Source organism: Haemaphysalis longicornis, unplaced genomic scaffold, assembly GCF_048455015.1.
Source record: "Haemaphysalis longicornis isolate Haplotype H1 unplaced genomic scaffold, Haemaphysalis longicornis Haplotype H1 scaffold_7, whole genome shotgun sequence".
NCBI classification, from domain to species: Eukaryota; Metazoa; Arthropoda; class Arachnida; order Ixodida; family Ixodidae; genus Haemaphysalis; species Haemaphysalis longicornis.
In genome coordinates, this window is record NW_027526422.1 from 145,404,512 (window position 1) to 145,426,929 (window position 22,418).

General features: G+C 44.3%; 1 protein-coding gene across 1 annotated transcript in view; it reads right to left on the bottom strand.

Annotated features, from left to right (window-relative positions):
• Window positions 1-18,440: 18,440 nt before the first annotated feature.
• The window catches only part of LOC144145257 (neprilysin-1-like), a 52,303-nt gene continuing 48,325 nt past the window's right edge, over window positions 18,441-22,418 (bottom strand). Inside the window, exons 18-19 of the mRNA XM_077676801.1 lie at window positions 22,241-22,317; window positions 18,441-18,635 (exon numbers count right to left, since the gene is read on the bottom strand). Coding sequence (XP_077532927.1) covers window positions 18,524-18,635; window positions 22,241-22,317 — 189 coding nt within the window. The 3' untranslated portion in view covers window positions 18,441-18,523. The remainder of the gene's footprint in view (window positions 18,636-22,240; window positions 22,318-22,418) is intronic.

Consider the following 22,418-nt stretch of genomic DNA (forward strand, 5'->3'; position numbering starts at 1 on the left):
TTATTGAAGCATTATCATCATCATGTTCAACGTAGGTGACGTCGAGCTGTGGTTGGCGTTCCGCTTTGATTATGACCGCCTTATGGTCTGTGAAATGTAGTCACGGGCTGTTGTAGTGGATGAACCTTAATGTTGGTGAAGATGAGGTAGATGCACGTTCCCGGGATGCTTGTGGGCTGCTTGTAATCACGGCCCGCCGAGACTCGCCGACTCGCACTGGGTGGTAACACGCACGCATGAAGACACTCACTATCAGGTACACATATATATGCGTGTAGGTGTGTGCGCGCTCACTCGTGAAGTAGCAGAGGGACCGTTTTCCGTTGCCCTCAAAAGGACGCCCGCGTCCAAACAATTTGTTAACAAGAGCAGCCTCCAACCAAACAGTTGACAAACTTTTTTCGATGGTTTCATTATATTGTATACACATCACGTTAAAACATACTTGGAATTCCTGTTTTTGTGAATCTCGTCAATTTAAGGTCACATTAACTAGCTTCGAATGCAAAGTCCCCCAACTATACTTTTATTTGCACTGGGCTGGGCTCGCCTCCCCCACCCCCCGATGGGCTGTTTCCGGTGAACATGAGATGTTAGAGCACTCCTTGCATTGCCGTGGTTTTTGAACGATGAGAAAACGTGATCTTGTCACACCATTGCAACGAATTTGTCGTCCTATTTCGATTCCCGTAATATACGAGCCACATCACTAGGATATTGTCACTGAGGGGTGGCTGTAGCCGTTCATGCATACGTTTCCGTGAGCAGGCGCCTGCCCTGTTAGTTTTGATTCTTGCATGTCCTTTTTATGTTTCAAAACGCTCATTTTTTTAAATTCCAAACTCTACTTTCAATTTTGAACCACTTCAATTTTGCAATAAGGCTCTTTTTCTAGGTTTATAGATTATGTTCTTTTAAGCTGGTGCTTTAGCCCTCGTTGCGACTGGCCATCCGAGCGCAGTCACCGGTGTAGCGGCATTGCCTTGCTCCCTCCGCTGTTGACGCGGCAAAGAGCAGAGCGATGAAGTTCTCGAGCCGACGAAAAGTTGAAGGAACATTTATATACACTATGTACCCAGGCAGCTCATGTCAGGCCACCCGTGTTCAGACGCACAACGCCAGCTACCCGCCTGCCAGATTTTCAGTTCACTTTCGGCAGCCGATGTTGAGGAAGAGAACGGCCGAAGAACGGCCTCAGGGCATCCGTTTTTCTTTCGCGAAGCGGTATTCAGCCGAAGCACGGCAAGAGACCGGCCACAGAATATCCGTATTGTATTTGCAGTTGGTGTTCGAAAGCAGACCGAGCGGAGCGCGGCAGCCGCTCATTCGCTCTTTCAACGGTGAACCGCGTGTCCGGCAGCAGAATATTCGTTTTCTTCGGGCAACCGGTGTTAAGAAAGAGACCGGCCGACGTACGGTCTCATAATGTACACTTTTCATTCGGTTAGCGGTCCTCGGCCGAATTACAAGCCTACGTAAGGTCTGAGATTATACGTCATTTATTCGGTAAGCGGAGTACAGCCAAATAACTGTATGAATCTGGGCGCCGGAGCTCATGCACTATTGGTTGGAAGGAGACCGGCCAGGGTTAAACCGGGATTTCCCCGGGTGAAGAAAAAGCCGTTAGGGAGCCGAACTACGCAGATGCGTTTTTCATGTGCTCGGTGTTTCTACAGTGTAAAGGAACGAACTTCGTTTCTCAAACATTAATGGGTGTTCTAGGTGAATGGGCAAGGGGCAAGGAGTCACTGGACATTACCAGAGAACCTTTCAGGTGACCATAATGCCATTTATTGCCACAAGAAGACTGCCACACCGACGGGTGAGCTAAGCCTGGCCAGTCATAGCCGCTACCATGCCTTGCCCGCCCGCTTCGTCGACGCATCAGCTCGAGGCTATTCGCCCCCACATGAAATGAAGAGCATTGGAGACATCGACCCGGCAGAAATGTCCGACCCGAGATGGCGGTGGTTCACCAAAATAACTGGCCTTAAAAGGCGTCGAGCAAGCGGCCACCATGCAGGAGCCCAACCGGTGTCATGTCAAGGACTCCCAACAAAGAAAGGCAACGGAGCGCAAAAGTGCAAGTTTGCAACTATTCTTACAACAATTCTGCGAAAAACAATGCGGCACTATTTTGTTGGTGATAAACGTAGAAGAGGCTAAGCTCGTGCATTGGTAGGCTCAAAATTGTGTCCTGCACTATGTTCCTTCATGGGAGTTTATTATTGCCCATTTAGAAACAAGTGTTATTTTAAATTTGGGATAAAAAGAGAGCCTTGTGAATGAGGAAGCCTCGATGTTAATTTAGTTGCGGTGTTTAAAGGTGAGCTTAGCTGCACTTTGGATGCGACTCATTTGGTTAAACATGATCGCCAGTATCCTAGCAAACAAGGATTTCGTTGGTTTTTTTTTTTTTTGCTAACCCAGATTGTTGAGTTCGCGCACGATTTGGCTATAGCAATAGGTAAGCTTAAAGTAGTTGACTGTATTTTATTGGACTGCAAAAAAGTATTTGATGGTGTTTCATACCCCCTTCTTCTTAGCACATTGCGGGCTATAAACTGAATGAATCGGTTATTGCATGGATAGCCCAGTATCTCTCTCTGAGACAGCAGTCGGTCGCTCTCAATGGTTGCTCGTCTGAACATGTTCGCGTGACCTCATAAATTCCCCAAGGGTCAGTTGCGGGCTCTCTTTAGTTCCTTTTATTGGCCCCGAACATTTGTTCAAAGTGTTCGCCGATGAATGTGTAGTTTATAGGACTATAGAAAACGAGCGTGATTCCAAATACCTGCACCATGATTCAAATTTAATAACACCCTCGTGTGCTGATTCACAAAAGTGGTTGGCGGTGAAAAAGTTTGTTAACGTCACCTTTACAAGAAAACCTTCATTCCATTTGAATACATATACGTAATTAAGTTACGCTGCTTTAAGAGCGGCCGGGAATATAAATAACTATGAGTTTATTTACGAGTGGTTAGAGTTAAATATGCACGTTCACAACAGAAAAGTTTTTTGGCACGTGTTTTTGGCTTTCTGAGACCACATTTCAGCGAACCTTCATTCAACTTAAAATTAACAACCGTATTTCACTCATGTGCGCTCAATATTTGAGTACGCATGTGTTTCCTGGGATCTCTACACCAAAGATATGGTTGATACGCTCTAAACCTTCCGAATGTGGCAGTGCGATTGGTATTAGGTAATTGGCACTGTTAACTTAGCATGACTGACGAGCGATCCGACACTGTGGCTCGCGCCTAACTTGGCATTAATCAAGAATTTTCTACAAACTCAGGTAACGCCTCCGCTTCTTTTTCTTCCAATTGGGTGCTGCAGTTGTCGGATCGCTCAGTCTGTCATGACGCGCACTGTTGCTAACCTTTCCAGCGAGCTCGAGGATTTCAAATTAAAAATGGAAAATAAACTCAAAGAACTCACTGAGGGACTGAATGCTGCTAAGATTGTGCTAGCGCAAAATGAGCCTGGTGAAGTGAATGAACTGAGAAAAGAAATCATCGAAATGAAGAAATCGATGGACTTCATCAACACTCAGTTTGAAGCCGCCAAGAAGGAAAACGAACTTCTTGTTGCAAATAACAAACGCTTGGAAGAGTCCAATGCTCGCCTTTCAGCTCGGGTGGCTCATCTGGAGCAGTATTCACGACTGAATAACATAGAAATTCGGAATTTGCCCGTCACAAAAGGCGAAAATTGCACCAACATCCTCGAGCTCATTGGAGAGAAGATTGAATGTCCTGTCACCACGGATGACGTAGAAACTGTTCACAGAGTTCCTACTCGCACCCCCAACCAAATGAACATTATTGCCCGCTTCCGTTCCCGCGATAAGCGTTTTGATTTCATCGCAAAAGCACGTAAGGCCCGCCTTACGTCTTCTGCACTTGGCCTTACGGTCTCTAAAGAATTCCCGATTTTTGTGAACGAACACCTCACCCAAGACAATAAGGCCCTGCTTGCCAAATGTAGGGAACTCAAAAAGGAAAACAACTGGATGTACGTCTGGACGGAGAACTGCGTAATTAAGGCGAGAAAAACAACGGACAGCAAAGTCTATCGCATCTTATCTGAAGCCGACTTGAACGTCTTCAACAACTGAGCCATAATTCCTTGCGCTTTGTAGGTCGTTTTACGCCTGGTAAATGGCTTACATAAGCGCTGGCGATGTTGCTAAAAACCTATCGCGTGCTGGATTCAGTGCAATCAATTTCAACGCTAAAAGCCTAAAGAAACACCACGCTGAAATATCTGCACAACTGCAATCTTTTATGCACACATTTTCCGCCATCTGCCTGTCTGAGACCTGGCTTTCCGTTCCGCCATCTGCCTGTCTGAAACCTGGCTTTCCGATGCAGATAGGGACTTATATGGCTTCCCAGATTACTCAAGTGAATATGCTCACAGAGCTGAAGCCCCTTACGGAGGCTCTGCTATTTTCATTTCAAAGCATCTTGCTTATATTAGGCGCAATGATTTGCAGAATAATGTCCCTAAGTGCGAATCCGTTTGGATAGAATTTGATGATTCGTTCTGCCTTCCTAACAGTAGCAAAAAGACTGTGCTTGGATCAATCTATCGTTGACCATCATCTAACTCAAGTGACTTTTGCCTTTCTTTTTCCCTTTTGTTGGATAAGCTCTCTTTCGAAAATAAGAATGTGTTGACAATGGGCGACTTTAATTTTAATCTTTTGGATACTTGCAACCCTACCACAACACATTACTTAAGCTGTTTTTCGAGTTATGGCTTTCAATCACTGACGTAGTTGAATGCGACGTGACAGATCATTTTCCAGTATTTTTGCAAATCAGTAAGACAAATAACGGTCCCCAATTTGAGTACAGATCCACTTTTGATAAAGAAAAATTCATCGATGCTCTTTCAAACGTCAGTTGGTCTAGTCTGTACTCATTTACTGATCATGATGCTGCTATGGAAAAGTTTATTTCAATTTTTACGAACGTTGTAATCAGCTTCACTACAGTAAAATCTTCCAACAGGCGATACGACGCTCCCCGTAGCCCTTGGCTTTCTGAAGCGCTTCTACGGTGTTTGCGCAAGAAAGAAAATCTTTTTAAGAAAACGAAGCGTAAACCTTTCAACTCTAATCTTAAAGAACGATAGAAACGCTACGCTTCAACTTTATCATCCCTACTTAAATGTGCTAGAAAACAATATTATGAGCGTGAGCTCCAATTGTGCGATGATGACACCAAAAAAAAGTGGAAAATAATTAATTTTTGAACAACACGAGTCAAAACAAAGCAATTACTTCAATAATTTTTAATGATTCCTGTATTGTTGAACCAACGGCTATTGCTAATGCCTACAGCACTTATTTTGCAAATATTACCCAAGAATCTGATTCTTATACATATTCGTCTGCATTTCCTCGTTGTTCTCAATCCTTTTATCTTCGCCCTACGTCTCCAGAAGAAGTTGAGTCCGTTTTTCGACTGCTAAAGGCTAAAGGCCCAGGAATAGATGGTATACACGGAGCGCATATCAAGTTTGCCTGTAGTCTTATTTCAGCTACGCTTAGTCACATTTTTAATCCAGTTTTTCAGACCGGTGTGTTTCCAAATCAATTAAAATTGGCAAAAGTAGTCCCCGTATTCAAAAAAGGTGATCATCGCTCTATTGAAAACTACAGACCCATCTCCATCCTCTCGTTTCTAGATAAAGTGTTAGAAAAAGTAATCTAACTAAGATTCTCCCTGTATTTAACAAAATTTGAAATACTTACTAGCTGTCAGTTCGGATTGTGCAGTGGCCTGTCCACTGACAACGCGATAGCTTGTTTCACCGACAAAATTAAGTCATTTATTGATTGTGGTAAATATGCTGGCTCCGTTTTCTTTGATTTATCTAAAGCTTTTGACACGATTAACCATAGCATTCGTTTAAAGGAACTAGAGCTTTATGGCATTGTCGGACCTGCCCTAACTCTTTTAAAAAGTTTTCTTTCAAACAGGCGTCAGGTAGTCTGCGTTAGCGGCCAGACGTCACACCCGGCTAATATTAACAAAGGTGTACCCCAAGGGTCAATCTTGGGGCCTCTTCTATTTTTGACGTACATTAATGACTTGCCTCAGTGCTTAACAACTTCACAATGTATCTTATATGCCGACGACACAACTATCTTCTCCAGGGATAATGATGTTAGTAATTTAGTGTCTAAATTCCAAGCTGACTTGTTTTCACTACAGCGCTGGTGTTTATCAAATAAACTATCCATTAACGTTAGTAAAAATTGCTTTATGCTTTATTGCTCCCCTAACAAGAGACTTCCTACTTTTTCAAGTCTCTATCTAAATTCTAAAAAAATTGCCTTTTGCAGCCGTACTAACTTTCTAGGCGTTGTCATTGATTCAAACTTTAAATTTGATAAGCAAGTAATTTCAATTGTTAAAAAGGCGTCTTTCGGTATAAGGGCATTGATTCGGGCGCGTCCACATTTTAACACTCAAATCCTTCTGGGCTGATACTTTGCTTTCGTTCACTGTCATTTAACCTACTGTATAACATCCTGGGGTAGCTCTTACGCCACCCATTTGTCACCCCTCGTTACATTACAGAAACAAGCTATTCGCGTCATCAACTCTGCACCCCGTCGATCTTCTTCCTTTCCACTATTTCAACAACTTCGGGTTTTGCCTCTAACTCAAATTTATCGGTACAGCCTCGGTATCTTATTTTTCAAAATTCCTAATCGCAAACTCGTACTAGAGGTTTTCCCGGTTCGCATGATTACTAATACGAATAACACGCGTTTTTCGAGTCAAAACAATTTCTTGCTTCCGAAGATTGGAACTAATTATGGTAAGCATACAATACTGTTTTCAGCGATATCTTTTAGGAATTCTTTACCCAGCTATATTAAAACAAATTCTTTCCATAAGTTCAAAACTGTACTTAGGAACTACCTGCTTGACATTTAAATTTCTTGTGGTACATTAATGTTCCATTTTTTATTGTATCTCGTTGTTTATATTTTGCTTGAAATCTACTAGTTGTTATAAGTGTATCTAAAGTTCTATTTAGTTTTATATTTTGTCTCTGAAAACACCGTTATGTATTGTTCAATAGTTCTGTATAGTTTTATAGTTTGGCTTTGTATATCTTTATGGTTCAATAGTTCTGTATACCTTTTTATTTTTTTTTTAACGTCGCTCGTAATATTTTGTGTATCGTCATCGGAGGTCCCGCGCATGTCTTCGGTCTTGGGACCTCCGTCTGTATTACAACCCATATGTAAATATGTATACATCCCTGAATAAAATTGAATTGAATTGAATTGAACTGAATGAGGGAAAATAAAAGTAAACTTAAATGGTCAGACATGAAAGATCGCGGACGAAACATGAGGTGGAAATTTTCTCGTAATATGTATCATTCGAGAACCAGTATAGAAGGGGAGAAGTTTATCCAAGCGCCAGTCTATGTATCCCAAACTGCGCCCGTTAGCTTAAAGCAAATTATTAACTTTCCTTTAAAGGTGACGCCTTGCGCGATTCAATTTATCTTAGATCAATACGAGAGTGTAATTATCTTCCGCGTATGATTGTATCTACTGTTTATATTGATGATTTTCACCACGCTTTGTAAAATTATTTTGTTATTTGGTCACAAATTTGATGCTTAGTGTTATGTATTTCCCTGCTGTAATGCATGCACAGGTGACGCAGGCATGAAACAACTAAAAAAATAAATAAATAAACTTGCGGAGCTGCAAGTTCGCCTCTGACGGGTTGCGAACCTTACGCATTCAAACTCGACCAATGAACGATTTATTGTTTTATTCTTTGCAGTATGCAAGGTTTGCTGTATGAATACTACCATTGCTATGTTATTGGTTTGAAAGAAATTATAAAACACTAGTCTTACGCCTTTACTTGCGTGAACACACAGGGATACAACTGCAGCCACCTGGTGGAGGGCGTCATTCGCAACGCGTCTAGAATTTTCTTAACGTAGTGCGACATTTTCTTAACGTAGTGCGCAGTCCGCCCTTCGACTAGATTCTTTAACATTATCTTGGCTTCGTAACTTTCTTTTTATGCGGGAACAGTTCACGGTAGTGAATGATTATACTTTGCCGCTGTCCCCAGTCACTTCGGGTGTGCCTCAAGGCAGCGTTCTCGGTCCCCTACTCTTCTCAATATTTATTAATGATTTGCCTTCACGCGTCACATCTTGCATGCGCCTTTTTGCTGACGACTGCATAATTTACCGGAAAATAAATGACCCCACTGACCACGTAACACTTCCAAAAGACATAAACCTTATCTGCGATTGGTGTAACACATGGCAAATGTCTTTAAACCTAACTAAATACGAGAAAATACCCTTTAGCCAAAAACACAATAATTCTAACTTTTCGTATTTCCTGAGCAACCATTTAGTTTCTGAGGCACTAACATATAAATACCAAGGCGTGCTCCTAACGGCAAATCTTTCATGGCCCACCCACATTAACGCCATATGTACTAAAGCCTCACGATCGTTAGGATACTAACGTCGAAATTTGCATGCTTCTCCGTCTAACATTCGTCAACTAGCCTATAAAACATTTGTATTACCACAACTAGAATTGACGTCCTCAGTTTGGTCCCCCTATCAAAATTATTTAGTTGACAAACTAGAAGCCGTACAAAATCGCGCAGCCCGGTTTATATCCAAATCATATGACCAGTTCAAGCATAACAAAAATAAAACATAACCTTTCACTAGAACCATTGCATATCCGACGGCAAGTCGCGCTTCTATGCATGTTTCACACATACATTAATCGTGCCAGACCCTCCCCATTACCCACTGTAAACCCTCTTTCCACATCACCCAGACTATTTATTCAACGCATCTTCATCAGAATCTACGGCACCACAAACTCTTTCAATTCATCTGCTCTCCCACGTGCTATCCGGTTGTGGACCGATCTGCCTGATAATATCGTATCGCTGACTAACACAGAAACATTCCGCAATCACCTGCACAAGCATTTTCTATGTAAAACCACCAAACAGGAACGCTGGCGTTCCTTTCTCTTAGCGCCATGATGTTTTCCTTTTTCTTTGTTTTTTGTTTGCGGTTGCGGCTACCACACTAGATGATATTATTGCTTGTTCTTATTTTCTTGCCACTCTTGCTAGCTGCTATCATGTTCTTTTTCTGTTGTTTCACTGGCGTGTTGCTGTATTATATATCTAGTTTTTGTATAACTTCTCTTGTTATTTTTTGTTTATCTGCTCTTTTTGCCCCCCTTACCCAATGCCCTGCTGGCCTTTAAGGTATTTTGACTAAATAAATAAATTAGAGGAAAATTAAGTTCTTTTGTACTATTAAACCGTGTGCACAGAACTCATAAAAATAACATAAAAAATACATTGGAAATGAAAGTACTTTTTTCGATCTCGCCTAGGATCAACCATGTGAAAGATCGTCAGTAACGTTGATGGCGTAGAATTTTTTTTGCAAGACAATTGGGCAAAAACTGTACATATAATGCTCCTGAGTGTTTTGTGGAGCACCAAAACGCTTCGTAAAGGCGTTGGCGCCTGTTTTACATACAACAAGACTGGTCAAGGAACTGTTGTAAAAATAGTTGATTTAGTCCGAGGATGAAAGTCTTCAGGAAGATTGGCCTATAGGAAATTGTCTAAAAGCGGCAATTTCATCTTTGAAGAATTCAACCTACTAAAGTATGCGCCTTCCGCCCCCCCCCCCTATCCTTCCACGTTTATTACAGGTAAGCCGCCCCACAGGTAAGCCACCCCACAGAATATTTTCTGTATGGGACAGTAAAAGAGGCACAGCACATAAAGGAATGACCATTTGTAAGCGCATAAATGAATTTCGCTGTCAACTGACGCTGATGATTAAGCCAGGCTGCGCTGAAAGCTAGACTGCTGGTGGTGGCGCGCGGGCTCACTTTGATGTTGTTGCTGTGGACCCAAATAGGTGGGTTTGTGCTGCTGCACAGCGCGACTCAGTCATCTGGTTACGCTGCATGCAGTGGTCTTCTACCGGCCTCAGTACAGTTAATGTACTGTGACTGAACTCCAATGCCCGTAGCATGGCCGAACTTCCGGCAGCTTTGTTGCCGCTGGAGTCCAACGATCGCATCTCGGCTGTCCTCCGGTGGCCGTACTTTGGCCGCACACGGGTGGCTTCGGAATGGCCGGAGCCCTAGTGCCCGACCCTGGCCGTATGAACGTAAGGCGGTCGACTGGCCGACGGACACTGGCCGTTGGACAGCCATGGGAGTACGGCCATATACGGCCAAAAGGCCCACGTTTCCACACGGGCCGACCATGGCTGCCGGAAAAAGGCCGGACAGAAAATCACCAGCCAAAGTACACCGGCTTGAGTTATGAGTTAGGCCGAAAAGTCCTGTGCTGCCTGGGTACAAGGGTAACAACAGTATTACATGGCTCACACAAAGACGACAGCACCTCTCCACTCGGTGCCTCCCAAAGGTGCAGCCGATAAGTGCCATTCTCGCTGTTGCTCCGGGCGGGTTTTTATCCCTCCGGAAGTCGGTTGCAGCCGCGAGCGGTTTGAATCGCTCCAATCAAGACACTCGCTGCTCGAAATTTGAAATCCGACAAATGAAGGCGAAGCGTTTGCGTCAACCGAGCCGCCCCGACGGGGAAAAGGTAGGCGATGCCATCGCAGTCTCAGCGGAGCCGAGTCCAGGCATGTATTGGCATGTCGGGTGCCGGTCGTTGCCCTGATGCATGATTCGGCCGAGCCGCCACGACGGGAAACGGAGAGGCGACTCTGCGGCGATGCAAGTTTAGGCCTGTCAGCCGCGGGGGGTTTGGTCTGGTTTGGTTGAGGCGTGAATCGGCCCCGCTGTCGGCGCGTCGCCCCGTGAAACGAATTCGGGTCGGGCGCTCTGGCACAGCACCCTCCTCGCGCCCGATTCCTGGTTAATCCCACGCGTGGGTAAGTGCCAAGTAATCAGGAACAGCAACAACAGCAACATTGAACGGCAGAGCAAGGAGGTACTGGGTTGAGTGCATACGAGCTAAAAAAAACAACAAAATGCGATTACTTGAGAAAGAAGACGCGCATTCCCTATCTTCACTTCCATTTTATAAGCATGTGCTAAAAGTGCAGTCGAGCGTCATTTGTAGGTTATCGCGGGAGTACCGACAAAGAACAGTAGCAGCGCCGCGGCCAAGAATCCTTTCGTGAAAACGCAAGTATAAGGATAGCTTCTGTCATTCTCTTCCTCTATATGCGATGTTTACATTTTATCAAACTCGTTCAAACATAGCAGAAAAAAACACAAGTTTTAGGATATCTTTCCTGGCAGTAATATTATCGTCGGAATAGATAAAAACCAGCAAAGTCTCTCTTTGATCGCAACAAATGTGTAGCTTAAAATAAAAAGGAAGGCAAGGTAATTGTACGGGACATTGTTGTAGTATGGAATGACGAACGAGGGAGAGCAGAGTGCGAAATCTTGATTTCCATGGTTCCGAAACAAACCGCTAGGCTTTTGGTATGCCCAGCGTGTCGATACTCGCGCGACAACCTTCAAATCGCGCTGGACCTTCCTGCATAGCTGGATTGGAAACACGTTTATTGGTTTACTGCTTGTACATATATCATTTGTCGCTTTCATTGTCATTCGCCATACCTTCCATATTCATTCCTTCCTCTTTCTGCCCCCAGTACCCCCCCCCCCCCAGAGGGAAGTAGCAGGCCCAAGATCAATTTCTCAGGCCGACCTCTTCTCCTTTTTCAATAAACATTTACTCTCTCTCTCTCTCTCTCTCTGCGGAAGAAGCCTTTTTGAATTCCTGTTTCCTCTCCACCCCACCCGTCATATTTCGGTTGAGCATTCCATTCCCGACCATTACTCCTGCCTAAGCCACAGTTGTCTGCTACAACAAAACTGAAGTCCTTTAATGCTGCATTTAGCTAATTGGCTAGGAAGTACGCATAATCGCGAACCACAAGCAACCATGTTTTCTTGCGTCCACACGCTCGACTGTGCCAAGCTTCGCAGGTGATTCTTCTTCACAGAGGGGAAACGCACCAAATTGTTTACGCACGTTTACCTTACATAGTGGCCACATAATCAATATAAACAGTATTTTGCCTTACAATTGTTAGCATTGTTTCCTATTTTTCGGTGCACAGTAAAAATTTGTCCTAGAAGTAGTACATGGCTGGTCAGTATAACATTTAAAAACTGCAAGGCATAAAGCTTTCTGGAGCCATCAAATCGTTACATACTAATGGAATGTATATGCTTATTTAGTTGGATGTTGATGGTTGAATGGCAGTTATTGAACATAAGGTGACACAAATAGATGACCTAGGAGAGGTTCTTCAACCCCTACACGCACTGGCTGCCGTGCTGCAAGATAAAGGCAGCTCCTTTTATTTTTGTTAGGGTTTGGCTTCTGGTTTTTTATGCACTTGACTACCGGAAATAAGTGGTCTATAGCCTTTGCTTGTTATTAGAAGCAGTAATCCCTCAACAACCTATGTATTTCCTTTCATATAAAAGGGTCAAGTTATGCGACAGACTCCGTCACTGCGCTGTAGTGGTATAGTGTTCTCCCACATCTACAAGTCAGTTCCTAAAGATTAAGGCTATCAAAGCTTCTAATTATAATTTGGCCCTCTTGATTATTAGCACAATTATGTTCTCAGTAATACTGGCATCATTTCTAGTTCCCTTCTATTCTGGCAGTCTGTAAAAAGCCGAGTAACAGGTCTTAGCAACCTGCGATTTTGTATTATTTGAAAGATTGGGCGCTGATACCTAACATCGATGTTGCTTGAAAAAAAAAATTGCAGGCATAATTGATGAATTACAGTTTAAATGGGGGTTTCACAAAATCAAGTCCATCTACAATACATGAGATTCAAAGGGTTGCCCTGTGACAAACTTCATCCAGAACCCAGCGGTGAAGTCTGAGAGTTACCGCCCATTGCGCAAACTGTAACCAAAACCAACAAAGCTTAACAGAATACTTCCTTGTAATACTATTGCGCTAGATAATAGCAAAGCGATGGGCTTTGCTATTGCTTTGGGTTGTGTAACTGAGAAGGCCTACATAACTGGAGGTGGCACGCATGATAAATATCTATAACAAGAAAATATCGTCCTTTTAATGAGAATAAGTTTCTACAGTTTTATTCACGAATTATCATTTCCAATATATCAATGTTTGGCCCATATACACCTTTGTCGTGCTGGTGTTGCAATGCTTTTCCTAATATATATATAAGCAAGAGGAAGAGAAACCACTCTTGCAAATGGTTTTGCATTGGTATGTGTCTTACCATTCTTGTGAAAAAGTCCTCCACTGTGTGTTAATTTCGGATGTCAACCCGCCGCGGTGGCTCAGTGACTAAGGCGTTGCTGCGCTGAGCACGAGGTCGCGGGTTAGATTCCCGGCCATGGAGGTCGCTTTTCTGATGGAGGCGAAAAGCAGAAACGCCCGTGTGTGCACAATTTCGGCGTACGTTAAAGATCCCCGGGCGGTCAAAATTAATCTGGAGCCCTCCACTACGGCACGCCTCATCGCCTGCGTTGCGTCGGCGCGTTAAGCCTTTCAATCAATCAATCAATCAATCAATCAATCAATCAATCAATCAATCAATCAATCAATCAATCAATCAATCAATCAATCAATCAATCAATCAATCAATCAATCAATCAATCAATCAATCAATCAATCAATCAGTTTTTCGTGTCGCTGCCTTTTTTGCAGAGTACAGGTGCCCTGCCTTCAGCTGTTCTCAGGGGAATATCAACAGGAGTCTCTGAACTATGCTTGCATGAGCCCAGTTTTAAATTAAAAGAATTGCGTGAACGATGACGCTGACTCTCCTTTTTGTTCAAGCATGCTTGCCGATTTTTTTTTCAGGCGTGCTCATCTTATTCTGGGATTTTGAACATCTTGTACGGTGAAAAAACCCCGAAGTTGTTGAACGTTGCAGCAACCTAATGAGGATATAGGTTACGCGTAATAGTTAACGTATGCGCTAGAAAAAAATGTGGGGTGGTACAAAACGTGACTGCAACATAGGCTCAAGTATTACTCGCAAGGACCCTAGCATGGTGCAGATGCCAAAAAATTGTGGAAAAGCACCTCGCCTTTTCTCTCCTTGTCCAAAGCACCAGAATTCAGGCTCAAGTTGAAAAGCTTGAGCATGCATTCTGTGCACTATCTATTCTATCTAGTGTTGCAGCTGACATTATATTCACAGGCTACTCAAATGTACTATTTTAAGAAGGTATTCAAGTGTGGTAAATTCAAAGGAAATTCCAATGAAGTACATTCAGACGCAACTGAAAGGAAGTACATTCAGAGGCAATTCAGAGTAAGCAAATTCAAAGCGTATTAAAGCTGTGACGAATTTTCAATGCCAGTCAATCCAAGTCAACATTCCCTTGAACTACCTCCAGTTAACTGCTTGGCAATTGACTGTGATTTAAAAGGAAGTAAAAATTTTCAGAAATGTGTTTGCAGTTTGAAAGTTGGTAGTTCGCTTACTTTATATCGGTCGATGAGGAGGATGCCTCAGTTTGTGGAGCACTTGTACGTGGTCGCGGGCTTCGGCCTCTCCTGCTTCTCGTCAAAGTATTTAGTGCTCCCTTAGGCTAGCTTACTCGAACGGAACCCCCCGGCTACTTTAGAGCGGCCGCCTTAGTGCGTGCTTCACACTTACGCGCGAGATTAGGCAGGGTTATCCCCGGTCTCCCTCACTGTTTTTCTTCTACCTGGACGTGACATGAAGCTTTCTACCAGATTTAGTAGTTCGGAAATAATTTTTCCTGTATGATTGTCTTGTTAGTCGAGATACCGCACAGAGTCAGGGTGGTACGCAATGCAAGCTCCTACGAAACTTCCCAGATGAGGGTATTCAAGATCTACTTCGCCTTTTCTATAGCACATGGGAAACCGCCCGAGTTCCAGAAGCTTGGAAACATTCAAAAATTATTCTTCTTAAACCAGGTAAGCCCTATACGCCCACCAACCTACGGCCCCTTTCGCAATTTTCGTGTGTCGGAAAACTACTCCAGCATATGGCTCTCTGCCAGCTTGAGTAGCATCTCAAAGATCACGCTCCTTTCCTGCCACCCAGACTGGCGTCCGAGCCCCCCTCTCCACCCAAGACGCGCTACTCCGTCTCTAAGAGGATGTGTACAAAATTTTCTGCTCAGCCCAACTACGCGCTATTCTAGCCCTCGACTTAGAAAAGGCCTTCAATTACGTTCCTCTTCGACAAATTGGTATCAACAGACTGCGGCCGCTGCAGGTTCAACTACATTGGCGATTTCCTCTCGAACCGTACTGCCGCTTATTCGATTCCCCGTTCACAGGCTACACCTTCCTATCTCACATCAGGGACTCCTCAGGGCTCCATGCTCTTCCCCACTCTTTCTAAACTTGCCATGTCATCACTGCCCGTTAATAGCCAGGATCCCCAGCCTCGAAAATTCCATCTACGCGGGTGACATTACCCTTTGGGTGAACTCCGCAGTCAGAGACATATCGAGAAAACCTTGCAATTTGCCTGAGACCATTCGCGACCATGCATCTTCCATCAGGCTTAACATATCAGCATCTTAATTTCGCCTTTTAGTGGTGTCTAACGTGCTAGGCCCTGACCCGGATCGATCTTTAATACAGCTGTCGCAGCATCCATTCCACAAATGTAGTCACTGCAAATTTTGGCCCTAACCCTACACGAAATGAATCTGCTCTTCCTCAACTAGAAATCCTTGACTTCCAGGGCGCGTTTCTATCCGCAAACTAGTCCTCAAAGACCCTTGCGTTCTCCGAGCTGTGGACTCTTTCGCGATATGTGGACTCTGGTGTCCTGTACACTGTGCCTACCTCCCCCTCATTTGCCCAGGCAAACCGCCATGAAGGAGCCCTCCATACCCTCTATCGTTCGGCCATGGGGGTACCTCATTTGGCAACCACTCAAGGCGTCTCAACCCTGGCCATCCACGATAGCCTCGAGGAACGGATCGCATCTCACCTCCAGGCCCAGCTCGAACGCTTAAAGCTGTCTGCTTCAGGTCGGATGATTCTTATCCTATTAAACTACCCAACAGTCAGTCTTCCCCCCATCCCTCTCGAACCTCCTTTCTGGTCGTTCGTCCCAAAACTAGTCATTAAGCGTGTTCCTCCCCACATGCACGCTACTCACAAATTGGTCCGCAAGAAAAAACGCACAAAAGCATTGAACGGGCGCATCAATTGGCTTAAACAGAATGGTTCGGCAACCTACTTCGCGCACGACAGTTTTGACTCCGCTTCTAGAGATGGTGCTATCACCCTCCATAGCCCTACCTAGTCCATAGACACCATCGTCTACTTCAAAAACGCCACAACTTGTACAACCCTCGAAGAATTCTCCACAGCCACCGCCGTCGATTACGCAGTCAAAGGAGAACCCCCGCCACCCCAATTTTCGTGTTTAGTGACTCGCAGGAGGCGCTCCGAAATATTTCTCGACCCACCGAACACCCTCATACTTCTGACACCCTGAACTGCACCCTTCAATCCCATCCTCCTTACAGGATAACGGTGATATGGGTCCCCGGCCATGCCAACTAGGACTGCAATGCTCGAGCACGCGCGCTTACCCACAAACTCTCCATGGGTCTGTCCATGTAGCCAAATGTGTACCACCCTGGTACTCAAAAGATTTTATACCATCAGTCACGCCGACAGCATCCCTGTGCGCTACGCGCAAGCAGGCAGTGTTTCCATGTCCCCCTCCTCAGATTATCTCGTGAAGCCGCATCTGTGATCCGGAAAGTACCAACCTCTTCTCTTCTCACTCCACCCCGTATCCACTACATACAGCGCTCTCTCTCATGTCCCACTTGCCCTATACACAACTGCCCTCCTTACCCATCAGAGCGACACCTTTACTGGGACTGCCATCCGCCAGACCTAACACCACGCCTGCGTTCCCGCGTCGCTTCTTGGAAGGACTGGCCCGCTCCATACTTCTCCGCATGCGGCTCGATTGCTGCAACGTGGCAGCCTGCTGGCACCGACAATTGCCGCCGGTCGTCGCCCACATGTGCTTACTGTCCAGAAACCGAGACCGTGGAGCACCTGCTCTGCTCCTGCCGCCAGCACGATGCCCCGCGAGCAGAGCTTCGGGCCGCACTCCAGCGTCTCGAGCTGCCCAGCCTCACCCTGATGGAACTGCTTTTCCCGATGGGCCCCATCTCCATCGGGCGGGAAGCATTCCGACTGCTCCTCGCCTTCTTCGAAGAGACCAACCTCATACACCGGCTGTAGCCCAAAGCCTGCCGCGCAGCGTTTCGCACTCCTTATCTCTTTCTTTCACTTCTCCCTCTTTCTCTGTCCCCATTTTTTGTCACCTATCGCCTTTCATTCCCCTTCTGCCCTTCCCCCGGTCTGGGTTGTATGCTGTTGAGCTCCCAAATGAGTTGAAAATATCCCCAGTCCACGTCTTTTCCACTTTCTGTATCGATAAAGCGCTCACTCACTCACTGGTGGAACTTCGGTCCTTGCGTGGGTGTCAAGTCGATGCAAGAACTCCTGGTGCACACTGCCTTCGGGTTAGTGAGAAACTCTGGGAGTTCTACGGACCAGCCATCTGTGGCAGGACGGCCCGGACTATGGCTATTTAGAGAATAAAGTTTACGTTCTATCTCTCTCTCTCTCTCTCTCTCTCTCTCTCTCTCTCTCTCTCTCTCTCTCTCTCTCTCTCTCTCTCTCTCTCTCTCTCTCTCTCTCGCTCTCTCTCTCTCTCGCTCTCTCCCAAGAGTAGTTCTAACTTTTGTACGGGCAGCGGAATCGAGGCACAAATATACAGACCAAAACGTTCGTTTTAAGTAGCCGAAGAAGGGCTATCATATTTATTGCGTGCAACCTTTTTACCCACACTCACGGATGGAACGTCGGACCACACGTTAAAATTGCACTCGCCCCATTCAGAACGGGTGTGGGGCGATATTTACCAATACAGGGGCACAGACTAAGATGTGAGCTCGATATGCGCGCATGCTTCCGTCCTGAGTCATTGGGGACTACCATCTAGGCACATAGTGCGCTTATATAAATTTCTGCTGCGTGCGGTTAATTCAATATCACCCTCGTCGTATCCAAGGAAAAGTGCAAGAATGCATTGGTAAGGATATGCTCCTGTACATTAAAAATTGGGGTCTTCAAAAGAAGGCTTCATGGCCGTTCCTACCAGAAGTACGGGTGTGGCTGGGTTAAATTCTTCTTTGCTGCATTCTGAGCTGAAATTCCATGACACGAGCAAATCCTCCCCTCTCCAGGACATTCCACGCGACCATTACAGGCGACGGAACGACACCCACAATAGCAAGGGGCGGACTGCATGTTAAAATTCGCCAGGCATCTTCACAGATGTTTTTTGTCGGTTATTTTTATTACGTAACACAACTACGCTTTGTCGAATGATTACAACGTGCAATAATCTTTAGTAGCTGCCGGTTCCATCACTCGTGTTTTAACCAGAAAGTGCACTTTCGCAGCGGGTTCATGGGGGTGCCAGGAGCACAGCCGAATAGCTTTCCGAACTTGTTGAAGTTCATCACAGGCGCATTCACCCTGCGTTGAGAAGAAACGAGAAAAAAAATGTACATATTCCAATCCATAGGGAGCGGGTTAATAGTTTGAAACAAGTTCTTAAGGGGCTACCACTGTCCGGGTGCTCGCACACGTTCTAGCAGTTTAGCGTGAAAGAAATTACGGGAGGACACAAGCGGGTTTGAAGGCCAGCGCCCAAACACGTTTCAAACTGGCCAGGCCAACGAGTGAGGATTATAACTAGGGAAGGATTTCTCAGTTTTGTAAATTTCTGAACTGAGAGCAGGTGACCGTGTATTACGCAGCAAAAGCAAAGCGATACTATTGGTGAAAGGCATACCAAGTTACGTCATGACTGAACCGAACGCAACATGGATGTCTTTGAAGAGGACACCGCTCGTAATTCCGCCTGTAGTCGCGGTGGCCTTTGTAAGCTGTGCTGGATTCGCAATGTGAGCAAAACAATATAAGCCAACTTCGCAGTTTAGACTTATGGCTAGCCAAAACGAGCCATAGAAAGATGACCATTGTGGAACAGTACTTAAAATCTTGAGCGAAGCCCAACACGGGAAACATGGGCTGGATTTTCGCCTTTTATAGGAACGATATGGGTTTTCCTCATGATGTCGCAGTGGATATATTTTGTGCTCTGCTACGGGCACTGTTCAGTCTCCCTCTTACACGCAAAATGTAATCAGAGAAGAAGCAATTGCATTTGAAGTATAAAGAACCTTCGAACTTACTTAAAAACGGATATAAGTTTATAGTACGTCGATCCACTCATCAAGGCCCTTGAATTTTTAGGGGTGTTACCCCCACGAAGTTATACTTCACATCTCTTACCTTGCATTACGCTTAGTATCCGTGCAACCAGTGCTGAAGCTCGGCAATAGGCAAAGTTTGGAACATAAGTTCGCGTGAAAGCAAGTCTACCTGCCGTGGCTATAAAAATTCGGTGACTCAGAGGTTGCTTTGGGGAATAATTGCTACTAACAGGAATCAATTCCCATCAGGACATTTTCGGCTGCTTCGCACTGTCGACACGCTCACTAACCAAGTGAGCGTGATCGAAATGATATATTCAGTAAATAGTGACTATATATGGGCGCTTTTAAAACTTTAAAGTTTATTTCAATTCCCGGACACTTCTGTTGGCACTCTTGTGTGGTGGTATGGCACTGTAGCTGGCTGGGACCATGATGATTTTAAAATTGACTATTCACCATTTTTATTAAACCGAAATGTACTCAGCCCGAACGCTATCACGTCTAAGTACGATGACATCACGACTATTGCTATCACGACTATCACGACACAGCCCCAACGCTATCAAGGCGAAATGCGATGACTTTGTACTACTCAGTGCTTCATGTCACATTGATGCACTACGTACCAATTTTAAAAATCTAGTTATATGTATTTCAGAGTAAAGATTAAAATTAGAAATACTGACGTTACCTGGATGAACCACGATATTTTGCACTTACTTATCTCGTAGAGTCCGGAGACTTAGGCGCTGCTAATGATCTAGCAATCCAGAAAGCATTATCAGGATTAATGAGTCCAAGAGAGAACTTCGATAGCAGCAAAATACTGCTAAATACTTTTTTTTCGAGATAAACTACAATGTTCACTATATGAAAATCCCCGCAAATGTTGGCACTCAGTCTGGCCTCGTGATGTTTCCTGGAATTCTTTCCAAAAAACGACAAAATCATAGATGATCCCGTGGAAACTTTGAACACTTTTAATTCAATTTTTTTTTCAGTCTGTTTGTAGAGTCGACAATCTTGTTGTTCTCTGTTTTTCCACCTCGAATTTTACGTCTCCAGTTTGCGATGTAGTGATCACTGAAGAAGGCACGTAAAGTCTTGTAGGTAAATTGAACACAAAAAGATGTGATGTCGTCCATGGTATCCCTAACATGTTTCTCGTTCGCTACTCTCTGTGGGCCTCTCGCGACAGTACAGTAATTTTCAATAAATCCTTAAAATCTGGTACCGCTACCAGACTTTGGAAAAGTGTCACAATTTTACTTTTATATAAATCTGGTGACAAGCAAGCCTTCAGCACTTACAGGGTCATTTCTCCTACCCCTCATCCCTGCAGTCTATTAGAGAACATTATTAACAAACACAACATTGAATTTCTCGAATTTAACCATTTATTGTCTAATTACCAACAGGGATTCAGGCGAGGTTTTAGCCCCGTGACCTAGTTAACAGAATTTGTGCACGACATTTCTAGTAACAAGAACATTGGGAATCGAGTTGATGCACTGTTTATTGACTTTTCGAAAGCGTTTGACACTGTACTTCACTCTAACTTAACATGTAAATTAAAAACCAAGAACTAGTTACTTCGATTTCTAATTTGGTTCCTCACCGCTCCCCATACGTTTCTTATAACTCGGCTGACTCCAATGTTACTGTTTGTTCTGACGTTCCGCAAGGTTCTGTACTTAGATCGCTACTGTTTCTTCTGTATATTAACTGTTTGCCGAGTAACGTCAATTCAAAAATTCGCCTGTTTGCTGATGATTGGGTTTTGTACGAATCCATTGAATGTCATGAATCTAAACATCGTTTAAATGATTTATTTAATATTTTCTGAATGATGTGCAACCTGGCAAATGAGTATTATTTTAACAAATCTGTGCTTATGTCTTTCACAGATAGCAAGTCCCCTTCCTGCTTCACGTATTTGTTTAGCGGATCCACCCAAAAATGTAACAGAATATCTTTTCTAGAAATATATCTTTGTCTCAACGCATTAACTTTATCTGCGCAAAATCTTTACATGAATTACGTAATTTAAGATGAACATAATCCCAATCCCCAAAAAATCACTAAATTGCAAATGTATGAAACACCGATTCGGCCTTTGCTTGACTACGCATTCCCCGTAGGGAACCCTCACAAGCCGGGCGAAATCGATGAAATCAAGGTCATTCAAACAAAGCCACCAGATTTGTTTGTAATTGTTATGGCCGCTACTTCTCGCCTTCCCTTGCCCTTTCTTCCCTAAAACATACCCCACTACGAACGCACCGACTCCATGATTCTATCAAACTGCTTCACTGCTTTATCCATTCACCTTATCGCATGTCTGACGTTACATACATTTCATTGGTCTCGCCGTCCATTTCTAGAAGCAATCATCATTTTCATATAAACCTTACCACGGCAGGACTAACACATTCAAATTTAATTTCTTTCCTTCAACTGCCGAATGCTGGAAGGAATTATCTGGTGCCACCGGTTCCCCTCCGCTCAAAAAATTCAACTTGCCGTTTCCGATTTGTCTTGAGTGTGCTTTTCTTGTAGTGCTCTTTTGCTCTGTCGAATTGCTGTTCTAATTTGTTTTATTGTATGCCCACACCTGCCAGAGCCCCCAGGAGCGGCGGGGGGGGGGGCTGCAGTATGCACAAATAAATACATAGATAAACGACTAAATAAATAAATAAATAAATAAATAAATAAATTTGGGATTATATTTCGAATGAAGACCGCGACCTTGATTTTAAATGTTTTCTTGACCTTATGTCATCCACCTTGAAGAAATTTGTATATGTTAGTGACTTTTGAGTGAAGTGCTCATTCTGGGGGCCAGGCAAAAAGGCTCACCGAAATCTGGCTGGGCTTGCCTTTCCTTCGAGAACCATGTCACGCAGCGCCACCTTGTCCATGTTCTCGCAAAGGCCCTGGAAAGGAAAGAGAAAGCCGCGGATTTTGTGAACGGACATGTTGTTTGCTTTACAGTTTTTTAATTCTTTTATAGGAGCTATAGCGCATAACGGACTTG